This window comes from Cornus florida, unplaced genomic scaffold, assembly GCF_030987335.1.
Source record: "Cornus florida cultivar Cherokee Brave unplaced genomic scaffold, ASM3098733v1 CherokeeBrave_3.0.0_Hap2_Chr11, whole genome shotgun sequence".
Taxonomy (NCBI): domain Eukaryota; kingdom Viridiplantae; phylum Streptophyta; class Magnoliopsida; order Cornales; family Cornaceae; genus Cornus; species Cornus florida.
In genome coordinates this window covers 18,815,449-18,832,629 of record NW_026775581.1, presented here as the reverse complement: position 1 = coordinate 18,832,629, position 17,181 = coordinate 18,815,449, and the positions used below count along the sequence as shown (strand labels likewise).

General features: G+C 34.3%; 1 protein-coding gene across 3 annotated transcripts; it reads right to left on the bottom strand.

The window, feature by feature from the left end:
- Positions 1–548: 548 nt before the first annotated feature.
- On the bottom strand, positions 549–9,031 carry LOC132287193 (nucleobase-ascorbate transporter 6-like). 3 transcript variants are annotated; one of them, XM_059789727.1, is made up of 15 exons: positions 8,863–9,031; positions 8,406–8,582; positions 7,401–7,498; positions 7,112–7,285; positions 6,452–6,552; positions 5,971–6,046; positions 5,768–5,827; positions 5,428–5,612; positions 4,650–4,746; positions 4,121–4,207; positions 2,013–2,071; positions 1,805–1,896; positions 1,585–1,662; positions 1,332–1,492; positions 549–1,165 (listed from the first exon to the last, which is right to left on the bottom strand). In XM_059789727.1, exons 2-15 carry the CDS (start codon positions 8,509–8,511, stop codon positions 947–949), a joined length of 1,593 nt encoding a protein of 530 aa, XP_059645710.1. In that variant the 5' UTR covers positions 8,512–8,582; positions 8,863–9,031; the 3' UTR covers positions 549–946. The 3 variants fall into 3 exon arrangements, with proteins under 3 accessions (XP_059645710.1, XP_059645711.1, XP_059645709.1); XM_059789728.1 differs by lacking the exon at positions 8,863–9,031 and adding an exon at positions 8,665–8,830; XM_059789726.1 differs by lacking the exon at positions 8,863–9,031 and adding an exon at positions 8,691–8,830.
- Positions 9,032–17,181: the final 8,150 nt, after the last annotated feature.

The following is a 17,181-nucleotide window of genomic DNA, read 5'->3' as shown; positions in this document are numbered from 1 at the left end:
CCTGTACTAATCAAAATAGAATCACATCAATATGTAGAATCACATCAATACTGGAGTGGCAAGTCATCTCTACTCAGTCTGAAGTGAAATGATTCTAGGGCATCTTATCCACTGGGAGTTTTGAACGTAGACAAGAAAGGAGAATCTCACTCACTCACTCCAGAAAAGGACATGATAGGTTACACCAATAAGGCATATTTATCAGCACCAACAAAAGGCCTCTTTGTGGTATATAAAGAAATGTAGTAAAAACAAATGAGCCAATAGAAGTAATTTCACTTTTTCCTAAAATTTCAATGACCCAACAATCTGTTTAAGCTATAACGTATAAGAGGGCATGTTACTAATTACATTCTCATCCTATTTTCAAATCCAGCTTAAGCCCAAATGGAAGGGGTGGGTGTGTGTGTCGGTGTGTGTGTGTAGTGTGTGTGTGTGTGTGTGACTCAGTCAAGTAAACAGATCATCTTGTACATAATCTGCTTCAGAATCCCACTGGGAGAAATATTGGCACAACCTCAACAAAGTTCATAAATCAAAAATAGTCATACACCAACTAACAAAATCAGTTTATTCTACATATCTTATTTGGTTCACAGCATACCCAATAAAATGGAAGATTGTTTCCAAAAATTTGAATATGCAGATGTAGGAATCATAACTTGTACAGCAAATATCACAACTGTATAGGAAAATCAGTGAACTTGCTTCATTGCTGCTTCAACTCCATACCACCCATTGGATTTACAATAAAACTAAATAAATAAATGGTCTAAATAATCCGGTAACTGAAGATACTACTTTTTACTGCTTTAGCATGTAATAATAATACGATAAACATGGAAAAAGACCAATATATGCTAGTACTTCCCACAAATAACTACAAGAAAGGGTTGGCGAAACATGATTTTATAACACCACCTTATAACTCAAGTGACACGCAGAATCATACGGACGGGAAATATTTGTTTAGCTTGAAGGGCAGAGAATAGAATTCCTCACTTCTTGTATCAGTCTTAAATGACTTGAATTTGTCCCACCAATGCTTACCCCTGTCTTTCCTTATTGAACTTTCCTTCTTGTGCAGTGTGTTGTCCAGGAAAAATGCAATGATGGCCGCGACAAATGCTTCCGACGAGAAAGGGACATTAACTATATCATTGAACTGCCCAGTAAGAAAAACAAATGACATTTCTGTCAGTGGTGGAGCTCACGGACATGACATGATTTTACCACAAATTTAAAAGAGTAATGGAATGAAAGATTTTAGCACTAACTTTAAAGAGTAAAGAAAAGAGAGATTTAGGGGGTTGATGAATTTTAATGCATACCCATCGCCCGCTGGTGTGAACGGGACCATATCCTTGAATTGCCGTGTACTCATTGAAGTACTGGGGTATGGACAAGCCCATAAAGATAGAGAAGCCTAATATAAATTTTGTTCGGAAGCTGTTGAGATTGCAGAACTGAAGGAAACTCAAGCCCACCGAACCTGCATGTTCATGAGAAAAAATGTATCATTAAATCGATACATGTATCAGAGGTTAAGATTCCTTGTACGAGCTAGTTGCACACTACACTTACCCACGTAAGCAAAGAATAGGCAATACAACGCAGCAACGATTGGTGCTGGAATTGAAGCAAAGACTGCTCCAAATTTACCTGAGCAATTATATAGATTTGATTATAGTTTGGAACATAATTTTCTTTTGGCTAAACAAACTTAATGGTCACAAAGAAGTGACCAATCAGATAGAAAATTAGTAATTCACAAGCATTCAAACCTCTCACACAAATAGCTTACCAAGAATGGAAAAGAAAATCATGAACCCAGCAGATATTTGCACCACCCTTCGACTGCCAACACGTGTTAATGCCAAAAGACCAGCATTTTCACTGCAGGGAAACCAAATTTATTAGTCCTTGAGTCATTAAGAAAGTCCTGTTTCAAACTTTCAGTTAATATAAATATAAGGCTAACAAAGCTGAAAGATACTCATAGAAAGTCTTACATAGATACCGATGCTCCGGTCGCAGTTCCAAACAAACCACACAAAAAAATGCCAATTCCCTGAGAACATAGATAACCATATTAATATACAACTGAAATTTGATTCTCATACGCACAAAAAGTAGAGAAACTTGGTCCACATAGGTATATCATCCAATGGACAACTTAAGGCTAGACCCTTACCTTCCTCGACAAGCCCCAGCAACCCGAAGGCCCAAACCCACAAAAGAGTGGATGAAAGCCCAAGGGAGGGAGAGAGTATTAAGAAAATCCCTATTGTTTTAAAACATATTTTACAACCATATTTTTCAATCAAGGTTTTTTTTTTTCCAACCACAGTTCTTTCTTGTCATACAGTTGTTAGGTCAAGATTATCCCACAGATTGGATGGTTTAACTCACATTAGAGTCTCCTGAATCTTTCCATTCACAGCGTATCTTTGTTTCTCTCTCTCCTTTGTGTGTGTGTGTGTGTGTGTGTGTGTGTGTGTGTGACAACTAAATGCTCATCAAAGAGTGTGCTTTGGAATCAAGCACTATTACAGAGGATGAATGCTTTCACCATTTGTAATCCATGTACATATAAATACACCTTTAGTAGCAATTTCATATCCATTTAATATTCTCACTTTTTATTTTTTGTGTCTGTCATGTATGTTTTTACATTAAGAAAAGCTCTAAGAAGCACGGAAACGGATATGGGACACAAATACGACATGATACGTACACGGCGACACGGCAAATCCTAAAAAATTAGGACACAAACATGGCGGGGACACGGCGAATAATCTATATATATATATATATATATATATATATATATATATATATATATATGATGTTGTACTTTAAGAAATTAAGAGTAATATTATCTTTTATCAACCTACTAATGAAAAAAAAATTTGTGTTTTGTTGGGAAAAAATAACAAAGAAAGAAAGAGGATTAGGGTATTGTTAGAAAAAGTAATAAGGATTAGATGAAAATAAAGGTAAGAATCCATAGAAGAGAAGAAATTCATGGAAACGACGAAAAATATTGTTGGCACAGGAAAAAAGAAGTATCAAGGTTTGTGAAGAAAGAAAATAAGAAGAGGAGGAGATAGCCAAAGGTAACGTGCAAGAGTTTGAATCTTTGAACTAAAATATAAGCCTAAATATATGATTATTTTAATATAATTTTATTTTATAAAAAACAACTTTTAAGTAATTATGTAACGACTACTATATTATGGAAAGTTATTAAACAATTCCTCATATTTACCTATATTATGGGAAGTTATTAAACAATACCTCATTTTTACACTTCAACACGACTTTCTTAAAAATGTCCGAGAATGCACTTATCAAAAAAAAAAAAAAACCCAAGAATGCGACAGGCGTGTCGGACATGTATCCATGGCGTGTCCACGACGTGTCCAAATATTCAAAAAAATTAAAAAAAATTAAACACGTATTTTAGCGTGTCCAACATGTGTCGAGGCGTGTCTAGCGCGTGTCCGTATCCGACATATGTCCAACATGGATTCTTTGCCATTTTAAGTGTGTCCATGCTTCCTAGGTGGAGAACAAAAGAGAATAAAAAATGATCATGCAAGAGTTTGTACCTTTGAACTAAAATATAAGCACAACTATCTGATTGTTTAATATAAAATTCTTTTTATAAAATGACAACTTTTAGGTAATTATTTAATGACCATCATTTTATTGAAAGCTATTAAGCAACTCCCTATATTTTATATTTCAACCTAGATTTCTTTCTAAAACTTTCTTAAAATCCCCAAGTGCCTTACTTTGAAAAAAAAAAAAAAATCCCCAAGAATGGGACACGTGTGTTGCACACATCCATGGCGTGTCCGATGCATGTCCACGGTGCGTCCGTGCCGTGTCCGAATATGCAAAAAAAAAAAAAAAAAAAAAAAAAAGACACTTTTTTGGCATGTCCGACATGTATCAGGCTTGTCCGTGCTTCCTAGTTGGAAACTTAAGAAGTTATAAGGAAGTGAATCAAATGATCTCACAACATGAAGAAAACAACCAATTTCAACCAAGACTTGTAACTATGTATTCTTAAGTTAAATCATACTGCTAAAAAACAATGCATTTGGTTTACCTGCCAACCAACACCACGGCTGAGAATAGAAGGTGGCAATGGGGTTGCACTTGCATATCTTGCAACCGCAATGAAGCCACCAGTGGACTGCATATATTATTAAAAAATGTAAGAAACAATCTATTTATGAAGCAATGAAAATTTAGTGTGAATTTAAGTATTAGGTACAATAGATATGACCACTCATAACACCCAATTAGATGCAAGTACGCTCGCAAGTAAACAAGTATAATTGACCATTCAACTTTTAATATGGCGTCTTTAAGTTGCACTAGTGAAAAATGGTTCAGTTACCCCAACAAGAAGTCATTGACAAATAATCAGAATAAAAAAAGAAAAACAAAATAGTAGGAAATATAGGCTGCGGTAGATTTATTCCATAAGTGATGATAATGCTGATAATATAACAGCAACCACGATCATACCTATCAATACATAAATAAATATATACATAGTCACAACCACCGGAACCACAAGAATGACAAAGCACTTCAATCTTTAGTTCAGTTGGACTCAGAGGAAAACAAACCTCTACAAGAGCAACAAATGAAGCCATCATCATGGCAAAGGCTTCGCCAGCATCAAATGAAGGTGCTCCCCATTCAAAGGGATATGGAACTCTTATCCTGCAAATGCAAACCCACATAATATATGAAGTGATCGTTAGAATAATTGATATAAATCACATTCTTGTTCCAAAATTACTAGTTACACCTCACTTATCAAAAAAAAAAAAAAAAATTACTTGTTACACCCCAATTCAATGTTTAGTTCAGTCCTATATATACACATCAAAAAAAAAAAAATTAAAGTTCAGTGCTATATAAAGAAGGAAGAATTCAGGGAGCAGACACATGATGAACACCACCATTTAAAAGAAAGAAAGAATTCCAGCCAAACTTGACAAAATTAAAATGTATTGCTTCACAAGCTCTCTTGCATTTGGACTGTATTCTAGACAACCCACATAGCAGTGGTCTGCAAATTCAGAGCTTTCCCAAATGAAAATATGGACAACCAAAGCTCAAAAAACCAATATATATATGTTCACAATTTGTTTCATATCCTCACTATTAGACATGAAAACACTGAGCTCATTCGCTATTACTTCAAAAACAACAGAAGAGCATGATATAATGGCAAAGTTTAGCAATGTTCAACGGAAAAGAAAAAAAAAAAAAGAAAAAAGTACAGCACCTCCAGTCACTTTGATCTCAAACATACTCGAGTATGGGATAATCATCACTTTATATGTAACAACAGAGAAATGCTCAAGTAATTAGTAACAGGAACAGAAGTTGCTTTACCAAGGAGCAGCATCAATAAGTCCAGCACGATCAGTACGGCAGCTTGTTTGTGTTTTTGGTGGCTTATCATTATAGGCCCCACCAACAGTGAGTAGGTGTGCATAAATCCATACAATCACCACCGAAAATATAACAGCAAAACGATCAAAGATGTTCTTTCCTGAGTGTATAAAATGGGATAAATACTGCCAACAAGCAATGACATAAATTGATTCAGTCGACAAAAATATTTCCAAGATAAGGTTAAGCATGGAAACTGATACGATCTTTTCAATAATTAAATGCAAGCGACTATTACACGTAACAATTTTTTTTTTTTTGATACATCAAAGAAATTTACCTGTGAGAAAATAATTAAAATAATCAGCTCTGGCAGTCCAATTTCAACACATTTCGCAACCTACACAACCAAGGTGACAGTCATTATCCAGTGGAGAAAAACTGACAAACAAGCAAGCACGCAGATGCGCTCACACACACAGAGAAGTCATAGAACCTTATGATTCCATGATCCATCCAAAATGCAGGAAAAAGAATACTTACCCCAGGAAAACCAAACTCATAAAGCCCAAAGCCAGCAAGAGCAACCAAAGGAACAGCTGACAGTGGACTCAAGAACCTGAAAATGTAGATTTTACGACATTTCAATGGGGAAGTGGTCAAAACAGAGCATTCAGATTTCTCTATTACATTCCAGTCCAAGCAAACATTGGATATGGTTAATATTAAGTATGAACAAAAGGAGCTAAACCCAAAAAATGTGTGCTGCAGAAATCAGATTGGCACAGAGCAACTCAAGTCAAAGTTACTTTGAACCAATCAGAACAAGTCCAATTGAGAAGACATCTTGAATAGCTCCTGATCTGGTATTTTACGTGATGAATTCATATCATGGCAAGCTCAAAAGTCCAACCAAGCTATTTGCCTTACAAAAATGATTTAAAAATAAATAAAAAATTAAAAAATACGAGTTATCTCAGCATAGTCAAAAGAAATTTATGCATTTTTAAAATTCTGAACCAACCTGACGACATTACGCCAAAGGCCACTGAAGCCGAGGACTATCTGAAGAGCTGAAGCAACTATAAGGGCACCCTGGGTTGCACGCATTGTCTTCTTAAATTTCTGAGTAGAAAATAATAATTTTCACATAGTTAGAACTGAATATCATAAAGATAACTCTGCCTTTTGGATATGTGAATTTTCAATTTCTTTCTTTGTCTTTCCTTTCTTTTGTAGTGAGCAAATAGAGGATATCCATAATTGAATGATATATTCTTACCAAAAAAGGAAAATAGGAAAATATTGCCATCCAAACTGAATGCTCATCATTTATAAAATTTAAAAATAAAATAAAATAAATAAATAAAATAAAATAAAATAAAAACTGAATGTTCATCCCCAGTGCTTGGGTGAATATAGGAACGTTGACAAGATTACTGCATTGATCATTGATGCGAAGCCGTAATAGGATAAAAACAAAAAGTGTCGCGTTTTTCACATTCTTAACTTTCGAGTTATTAAAAAATAGTTTTCAGAAGTGCACACGTGCATAAGAACCCTGGAAGAACACATCGGGAAATAATAGTTTTGTGCATTTTTGTTTAATAATCATCACAATACACAGCTTGATGTTCCATCTAAACAACACCAGACTCAATGGGATGGAATTTAGGTTGCAAACCTCTATAGGGTCCGGATCGTTGAATCGACCAGAAAGGATGATTGAAATTGTAGGTGCAACAAATGTGTATGACCCTCCAATCACAGCAGGTAATCTAGACCCAAATAATGTTTGATGCAGTGTGTTCAACCCAGAAACAAAAAGCAGTGCCTGGATCACCTTCGCTTTCTCCTCCTGTAAGAAAGGCAAATGCGGTTGCAGTGAGATTATGACCTAATATACTTGTAACAAGACCATTTAAAAAAAAAAAAATTAGCAAGAAATGTAAGTTCACACTCTTAGGCCTTACATTGCCTCCTCCCATTTGAGGAACAAGAGCAGTGGGAATGAGAACTGTTGTGCCAAGCATCACTAAATAATGTTGAAAACCAAGAATGATAGCCTCGGCTGCATAAAAAATATGCACAAATTTGATTAATTAGGTGAACCCAGTGAAGGAAACAACGTCATGCAATTATAAATTTATGAAGTGAAAAACTCAAAGATGCTTGACTTTGACCCGAATGAGAGAGAATCTTTGCGGAATGGCTACATCATATTTATTGAAATGTCATTTGGACGACGTCTAAGAACTTAAAAGTTTTTGCATAACAACCTCAAATGCCAACAGTGAGGTTTGTATTCAATCTACTCCCATAGCACCCTCAATTAATGGGGAACACACTGACCGATGACCCTTTTTTGCATAACCTAACTCAAATGGTTGTGGTGGAATTAATTCAGATGTAATTTACTTTTGCCATAAGTTGAATGACAATCTGGAGATGGAAAGGATATATATAGTATGGAAAGGGGTCCAAGAAAAATAAAAATAAATAAATAAAATAAAAACCCCTCAAACTTGGCTTCAGCTATATCAAAAGTAAGCAGAGAGCTTGAGTTACAAGAGACATCAAACCAGATCCCAAATTCCAAACAAGCCACAAAAACACATATGAAATTGACCACTAAAACACACAGCGGACAAGTTAATCACAATATTTAGCCATATTTCCAATAAGGAGTATTTTACTCAAAAAAAAAAAGTGGCAACAAGCGAAAGAGAAATTTCAATATGCTCTCAACTTTAGAGAAAAAATCAAACACAATTAACCAACTAATAAAAAATAAAAAATAAAAAGAAGAAGAATTGCAGACTTTAAAAAACTAGATTCAGAAGAATCAGAACTCATAGCTAACTAAGACAACTTCTGTATATACTACAATAGAGATGCCAATGCTATACGAGTCAACAATAAAACTCACTAGAATATACTAAATAAGAAAAAATTAACAGTGGATGAGAGAGACTCACGCCATGGAGGAGGGCTGGTAATGCAGTAAGAAACATTGGGAAGCTGATCTTTTGGTGGATGTGGCGCTGGCTCCTCCGCCTTTGCTGCTGCTCCGCCTCCACCCATGACTTTCTCTCTCTAAGAAAACACCCCCAAAAGCCACTGAATCTCTCTAGTCACACTAGAAAACCCAGAACCTGCACAGAACCCAGATCCCAAATCTCAGAAAACCATGGAAGTGATGATGAAAATTGAAAGAAGACTCAAATTTTGTGGTACCCAGAAGCTCAATCACTAACACTCACAATATTGTAAGGACAACGCACATGTAGTACGCACTATTATTTGACTGAACTTGAAAAAATAAATAAATAAAAACCAAGAAATTGAACTGTAAGTAGTAGTAGTGTGTGTAAAGATGGTGTAATAATAATGGTAATAGTTGTAAGAAACAATAATAAAAGCAGAGAAAACCACCTTGCAACAATCTTTCAGAAGCAAAATCAAGTAGAAGCGCGTTAAAGTCAATAAATCATATAGACCCCACTCAGAAAAAAGTTCACTAAAAGGAGGAAGTGTGAGAAAAAGGAACTTTTTAGATGTGTATTGCCCAAAATCAGGGTTGGAATAGTAAAGGAACAAAGTTTGTAAAGATAAAATGAAAGGAACCTAAAGTGAAATGAAGAATGAACACCTGTCTCTCCTATATCACACACAAACAACCCCGTCTCTCTCTCTCTCTCTCTCTCTCACCCATCTCTCTCTTAATAATAATAATAATAATAAAAATAATAATCATGGATATTCTCTCTCGCTAACATTTTATTAATGATTAATTATTTTAAATTTATATGATTTGTCATTTTCCTTTCTCCCATCGAGGCACGCCACATATGGGGTAATCTAATATTTATAGGGTCAAGTGCAAAAAATACCCCTCAACTATACTTATAGGGCATATCACACCCCTCTCGTGCAAAAAACACCCCTCAAGTTTCAATTTTGTGCAATCAAGTCCCTCTAACACATTTAAAACTAAATTTGACTAAACAACCCTTAGTCAACAATTTTATAAAATATATAAAAATACAAAAATTTGTAAAAAGACCAAAAAGAACAATCCTCGTCATCAACCCCATACCCACCCACTCTCAGTCCTCACCAAACTGGTTCACTGCCAATCGCAATGGGTCGCCGTGAAAAGGGAACATAGCTTATTCTGGGTTTGTTGGGAAGAAGATGAAGTGCATAGGTAGTTGCAACCCCACGCGCATGGGTGGTGTGTGGGGCGCGTGATGCCTCTTCCGGCGACGATTGTGACCGAAAAAGGGGTGATCTAACCCAACAGGTTCATCTCCTTCCCTTCGACGACGACGTTTTGAAACCTCCGGCGTCGAAATTTGACGCAATCTAAACTGATTGATCAAGGGCTCCATATCATACACGCTTTTTGCTCGTCTTCTACACCGAGCAAAGCTACAATTTACTACGATTACTCGCAAGGCAGTGGTTTCACAGGATGGCCATGGTGGTTGGAGGTGACAGTGGCCATGGTGGTGATTGTGTATAGGAGTTTCAGAGCGTAGTGGTGGCCGTGTTTTGGGGGCCGTGGTGGCCGTGTTTTGGGGGCGATGGTGGTAGGTGAATTGGTTGATGGGTTGTTGTTGTTGATGTGGGTCTTCTTGGGTGATCAATTCATGTGATTGTTTTGTTTAATTGCTAGGCTAGAGGTAAAGAAAATGGTGCCGATCATGACGTTGATGGTGACAAAAGGTGATTAGTATCACCGTGGATGACTCAGCGGCAAGCTCGGTAGGTGGAATCTGCGGCCGACGAGCAAGGGAGGGCTCGGTTATGCAGCGGCGGTGACAGCAGACAACTACGCCTTGGGCGACGGCCTGTGGAGAGCGGTGGGCGACGATTGTGGAGATGACCCTATGGTGGTGATGATAATACTGTACTGTTTGTTTGCTTTTTTTTCTTTTTTTTTTTTACATGATAATTCAAAAGGCTCAAGCTAACAGCTACCAATTAAAAAACACTCTCGATTCTGCTTGGGAATTTAAAGTCAGAGGCAAATTGGGAACTGAGAATCTAACAAGCAGGTGGCTCAGCCTTTCTGTATATTTGTCCCAGACACCCATTTCTATTTTCTATACAGAGTTGAGCACCTCCCTGAAAAGATACTTCAAGCAGGTGGCTCAACCTTTCTATTTTCTAATTGCAAAAAAATTGTGAACCTAAGGTCATATAAGGAGGTTGAAAGAGGTAATGGTGGTTGAAGAAGAAGACGGTGGTGGGAAAGCTGACCAAATTGCAGAGAGTAGAGAGAGAAAGATGGGTATTTTCGGAAGACTAAAAGGGTAAAATAGGTATTATATGAATAATTTAGGTCAGATTTCTAACAAAGGGATAATTTTGCACAATTTCAAAAGATTAGGGATATTTATTGCACACCTTTTCAATTAGGGGGTAAAAATGCTACTAAATATATACTTGAGGGGTGTTTTCTGCACTTGCCCCAATATTTATATATATAAGTATAGTAGTGATATACACTGAAGACATTGCAGTATGATATTTGTGAGTCACGATTTTTCTAACAGAGGATATTTATTTTGGGATAAAAGGAGTAAAAAAGATAAGAGTAAACTTTAATTAAGTATTTATATATTTTGAACAACTTGCATGGTCTCGGAACTTAAGTAAAAACCTAATTCGATTTAATTTATGTTTGGCTCTTGAATTTAAATTCTAAACAAAAAATTTATAATTTAAGTTGGATTAAAATATATTTTTATTTTTTTATCTTGACAAAAAATTCATACACCCATATAAAAACTTAAACTCTCCAGTCTCGACCTATTTGTTTAGAAAATACTCTCTCTGTCTCATATTAAATGTCCACAGAGAAAGTAATAAAATACCATATGCAGTAATTTGTTAAATCTTTAAGAATCATGTTGAAACTCTTTTAAAATTTGTACTGATTGATTTTATTTTTAAAAAAACCATTTTTAGACAGATATTAAATTTTAGGGTTAATTACACCGACACCTCCTGAGGTTTATCATATTGACAGCCATATATAAGTTGGACCTTTTTTTAACAATGGCACCCCTTCAAGTTTGATAAAATTAACAAAGACACCCCATGAGTCACTTGCCACCCCTGACACCTCATGAATTGACATTGTTGTCCTTTGACTTATAAATTGACCAATATGAATAATGAAATTACATTTCTAACCTTGTATAATATATATATATACATTTCTAACCTTGATGGGTCTATATATATATATATATATATATATATAGATATATATTATACAAGGTTAGAAATGTAATTTCATTATTCATATTGGTCAATTTATAAGTCAAAGGACAACAATGTCAATTCATGAGGTGTCAGGGGTGGCAAGTGACTCATGGGGTGTCTTTATTAATTTTATCAAACTTGAAGGGGTGCAATTGTTCAAAAAAGGTCCAACTTATATATGGCTGTCAATATGATAAACCTTAGGGGGTGTCGGTGTAATTAACCCTAAAATTTAATATCTGTCTAAAAATGGTTTTTTTTTAAAATAAAATCAATCAGTACAAATTTTAAAAGAGTTTCAACATGATTCTTAAATATATATATATTTCGGAAGGTAAAAATGAAATTTAAAGCCGCTAGAAGAAGGGCTTTATTTAGAAATCTCTTCTTGTTCATTTGTGGGTTTTGGGTTTTGTCTTTATTTTTTGTTTTTCTGTTTTTATCATTTCGTTCTTGCAGGGGGTACTTATACTCTGTTTTCTGCAACAGTTTCTTTTTTAGTTCAGGTAACATTTGATGTAGATGTATTTTGCATAATTGCATGTACGTTTTAGGACTAGATGTTCTCTGTTTGACCTAATTTTTCGAAAATGATTTTGATATTGGTGCTTTTGAGAAACACGCCCTCACTGAACCCGGGTTTAGTAAAATGGCTTAGACTATAAGCTACATATCCAGGATCTTTTCAACTCCACCGAATAATATCCCAGGAGAAGAAATACAGAGAGAGACCCAAGCTCATTTCCTTTCTGATCAATTGTATATGGCAAGCTAGATTTGCCAGATTTGTCATCCACCATTTATATTGCTACAATGGAATGTATGGTACACCTTGGCAGTGATGGAATGTATGATACACCATATATTAACTAAATTCTCGCATATACAAGCATGTAATATGTGGATATCTCTACACTCTCGATCTCTCTCCAAATTTGTGTGTATATGTATGTATGTACATATATATATATATATATATATGCATATTCAGTGAATACCACCAAATCAATTATTGGAACTACCATTTGTATATTTGTGTCATTTGATAGGAAATTTCAATTTGATTGCACACTGGAAGGATTTCAATTGCGCACTCTGGAAGAATTTCAGTAATGGCTTTATCTCTATGCCTCCAAGATTGTACTTCAGACAGTGGCCATGGGGAAGGCGGCGCTGACACCATCACAACCTTCGCTCCAACCTCGAGAAGGATCCAAAAATCACAGGGATGGGTCTCGTCTCTGTCTTTGGCAACAACCTCGACACTGCGACCAGATCAAACAGTTCAAGGCGACAGATTTTTTGGTGGTTATAGCAGCAACGGTGGTAAGGGATTTAGGGGCGGAGAGGGCTAGGGATTTGGTGGTGGGTTTGAGGGAGAGGTCGTGGGTTTGGTGTTGGGTTTGTTAGGGGTACAGCTGCCATGGTGGTTGTCCGTTGCCACTATTTTTTCTGTTTTGGTGGTGATGGTGGTGTATGGGTTTGATATGGTGTTTGAGTTCTGAATATATATATAAATCTCAATAAAGAGAAGCTGATTGTTAGAGAGAGAGAGTAGAGTTAGGTTTATGATGGAGAAGGTGAGGTTAGAGATTGGGTGTGGGGGGTGGAGTGTAATGATGTAAATTAAGGGCAAAAATGTCATTTAATAATTTTGATATTTTATAATTTAAATTAATAAAATATTGAAGGGTTAATCTTGACTTTTCACATCTTTTAAGGGGCTGTTTGGATTCAATTTATGACAGGGGGTATCATTGTTCAAAAAATGTCTAACTTATACATAGCTGTCAATATGATAAATCTTAAAAAGTGTTTGTGAGTGTAATTAACTCTAAATTTTAATGCTATTGAGTTCCAATGTATCTACTTTTTTTCACTTATTTAATTTTGGTAGGTGAATGTACTTTCACTTTTGATAAAATAAGCCTTTTTATTATTATTTGAAAAGACATTGTTGTCCTTTCAATTGAAAGTGAGAATCAAATGTTCAACAAACTCAATTATTAAGAATTAGGAAAGTTTGACTATTTGATCATGAGATGTAACCTATTCAAACACAATATTGGGATGCCCAAACTAGTAGACAAAGGTGACCGACATATTCTTTAATTCATTACAGTTCAGTGACAACTAGCAGCATACAAAAACTTCCCAGTTCCCACCTCCTTGCTTAGCTAGGGTTTTGATTATATTTAGGGTTTTGATCTTTCTTCTTTTTCCTCACTATTTTTTTTTTTTTTTTTTTTTTTTTTTTTTTTTTTTTGGTTAAACCATCAACAATTGTTCCAATTGCAAAAAAAATGTTGTGTGACACAATGGACTTGATTTGATTTTAGGTTAATATAATATTCGAGTAGTGTTTCGTTTGGGAAAAAAAAAAAATTGTAATGTCATAAGTTCATAACTTGTTTACCTAATTAGACTGGTTATATTATTATTATTATTTTTAGATATTTTTCCAAACTCGTTAAAATATCATTTAACTTAGAACTGTTATTTATTAATTTTATTTTTTGCTCGTATTAAAATTGTTAATTTTTTTTTCGTAAAATACTAACCGGATAGTAATAAGTGATATCTCCTCATCTCCAAAAATGATAGGTTGAGAGTTTAATTTCCCATAAGAATAAGTGAGTGTTATTTGTCAGGAAAGTTTTTTACTTATTTAAAAAAAAAAAAAAAAAAAAAAAAGGGGGGGATGGGGGGCAACCACGGTAATAAATTTGACATAACCGCGCTTTCTCTAAACATCTTATCAGTATCATTTATATTTTGAAAAGTCTTAAAGATAATAAAATAGATGGTGGGACTTGATCATATTTTAGAGCTAAATTGGCAAGACTATCCTAGCTAATTTGTATACATACCTAGCTCCCTGAATGAGTATGGCCATGTTCAAATCATTTTTCTTCTTAGTTTACCAACCATTACATAAAGAGAGAGGAACCTTTTGACATCTTTAGTGATGATAACGAGATACGCGAATGCGCAAATTTACATGCTTATTACATTTTTGTGGATAAATAATAATAATACCTAAACATTTTTACCCAATCAAGCACATAAACCTAACTTCTAAGGTGTAATATCAAACAAAAAGTTGCTACTTTTATATAACTACACAAAAATACAAAAGGAATTGCCATCTGAATGTAGCCAACACTAAAGCTTCAACAATCACTCTTGTTGTAAAATTAAATTAAAAAATGCCAACACATTTTGGAATTTATTGTTTTTGATAGAAATTAACACGAGTGTTTGGATTTATGTGACGTAGAAGCATATAGGTTATTAAATATTGGACTTTAATTAAAAATTGGCAGATACTACTATAAGCTTTTTGTTGATCATATTTAAAGAATCTAAAAAATGACAACCTATAAATCTAAGATATACAGTCGGTGTTCGCTAGTTAATTAAGAAGAATATGAGTTTTTCATTAAAAATCAGAAAACCAAAGAGAAATTTGCTTGGTTAATTTTATCAATAGTGAAATCAGGACTTACATGAATAGGGCAAGAGTAATGTTATAAAAACAAATCGATTTTTTTTAGTTATTTTAATAAATAGAGCTTATTTGGGATTATTTCTCTACGGCTTAAAAGTATTTTTATTTTGAAAATTTAAATTGTTAAAAGCGATTTTAATGGTTACCAAATTTAGCTCAATAGAACTAGGGATGACAACGGGCCAGAATTGGGTAGGGTTTGGCCAAACCCTACCCTGCTTCATTAGAAAATCCTTCAAAACCAACTCTGCCCTACTTTGGGACGGGTTTGTAATTGATATACTATTTCTGCTCCTACTCTGATAGACAAAGTACCGACTCCGCCCCGCATACTTCTTTTAATTGTGAGGTGGAGTGGGTTATGCCACTTTTATTATGTAGTAATTTTTATTTATTTTTTTATTATTATTTTTTTTAACTCAATGTGCTCAAATTGGGCTCATAAATAAGTTGGTCCCGCTTTTAAATTACTAAGTAGTGAATATTAATATATTAACGGACAATTCTATAAAGGTAATATGAGTCTTAAAAATATTAAATATATATTTTATATATATAAAAAAAAAAAAAAAATTAAAGGTACATATATAATCGAGGCGGGATCGGGCAGGTTTATTACTAAATCCATCCCCACACCAAACTCACTTCGAGTTTTCAATTATTTTACCATACCCGTCCCAAACCCATTTAAAGTACTAACCAAATCCGCCCATTAGGGGCGGGGCAAGGCAAAAACCCATTGGGTCGGGGGAAATTGCCATCCCTATAGAGTGTTTGAATGACGTTAATTTGGACCTTTTAAAACTACTTATGAGTAAATGTTGAATATTTTAGGTAACTCTTTTTCATTAGTTTATTATGTCATTTTTTATATAAAGATAATTACATTCATTTCTTAATAAATTTGCTATTATCAAATATTGTAACATCATTTTAAAGATATTATTGTAAAATTAGCAATAGAAATGTTTTAAAAAATATTGGTATAAAATAAATAAATAAAAAAAATTAATTATTAAAAGTACTTGTTATAATATGTCACCAAATACCTAACATGTTTTTTACTAACCACAATTTTTCGACAGCTCCGTTGAATATTAATAAAAGCGTTTTTATTATTCCAACAGCAACCCCAAATGGGCTTTAAAGTATTTACTCAGGAAGAAATAGTTGACAATTATATCATTTTTCCATTGAGAAATATTGCTTCTTGATTTTATTGGTCTAAGACAATTTTGTCATAATTTAAAAAAAAATTGGATAATTACACTTATCTTATGTGTAAATTGTCTAAATAATAGGGGCATCCCATAACTGATATATTCCTTGTACTTTTACTAGTTTAACATATATATTTTTTTCTTAATTGATATTCATACACATATATACCTTCACTACGCTGAGACTTGAACCACAAACTTTCGTTTACAACTACTCCAATGTATTGTAATGTTGTGGACTACTAAATGTGCTCCAAGTCCCATATGAAGTGTATTTTGGATGGTCTTGATCTTTTGAAAAGGGTGAGAGAACTCCATATGTAACTGGTTATTTTAGTTGTAGAACCAAAATTTAATGACTAGTCTTTTTTAGGTGTAGAACTGATCACACAACAGTAATATCAAAGCTAACCTAATGGTACGAATACAACAGTAGTATCAAAGCTAACCCAATAGTACTGACATGTGACCCGATGTGCGAGGCTTATTCTTGTAGAAACATGGTTGATAGAACCGAAAACACCCCGAATAATTTATTCGTTTCATAGTGCGATTAATTTCTCTTTCATTGATTTGAAAATCAATTAAAAAAAAAATTTATATTTTTGGACCGAATCAATTAAATCTCGAATAAGTTCAAACTTCGGTCAAAAAGAGAAGACCATCCTAATTCACTCAAGCGTATTAGTAGATGCTTTCAAAGAAAACAAAAATGCAAGTAACAATCTGGAAGATTTTCTATGA

Bases quoted from the DNA above. Each gene is read 5' to 3' on its own strand.
- LOC132287193 (XM_059789727.1), bottom strand. From the start codon at position 8,511: ATGGGTGGAGGCGGAGCAGCAGCAAAGGCGGAGGAGCCAGCGCCACAT. The intron at 4,747-5,427 runs GTAAAGCAACTT...TTGCATTTGCAG, and splicing joins CTTATTGATGCTGCTCCTTG to GATAAGAGTTCCATATCCCT. The intron at 1,493-1,584 runs GTAAGTGTAGTG...ATGAACATGCAG, and splicing joins CCTATTCTTTGCTTACGTGG to GTTCGGTGGGCTTGAGTTTC.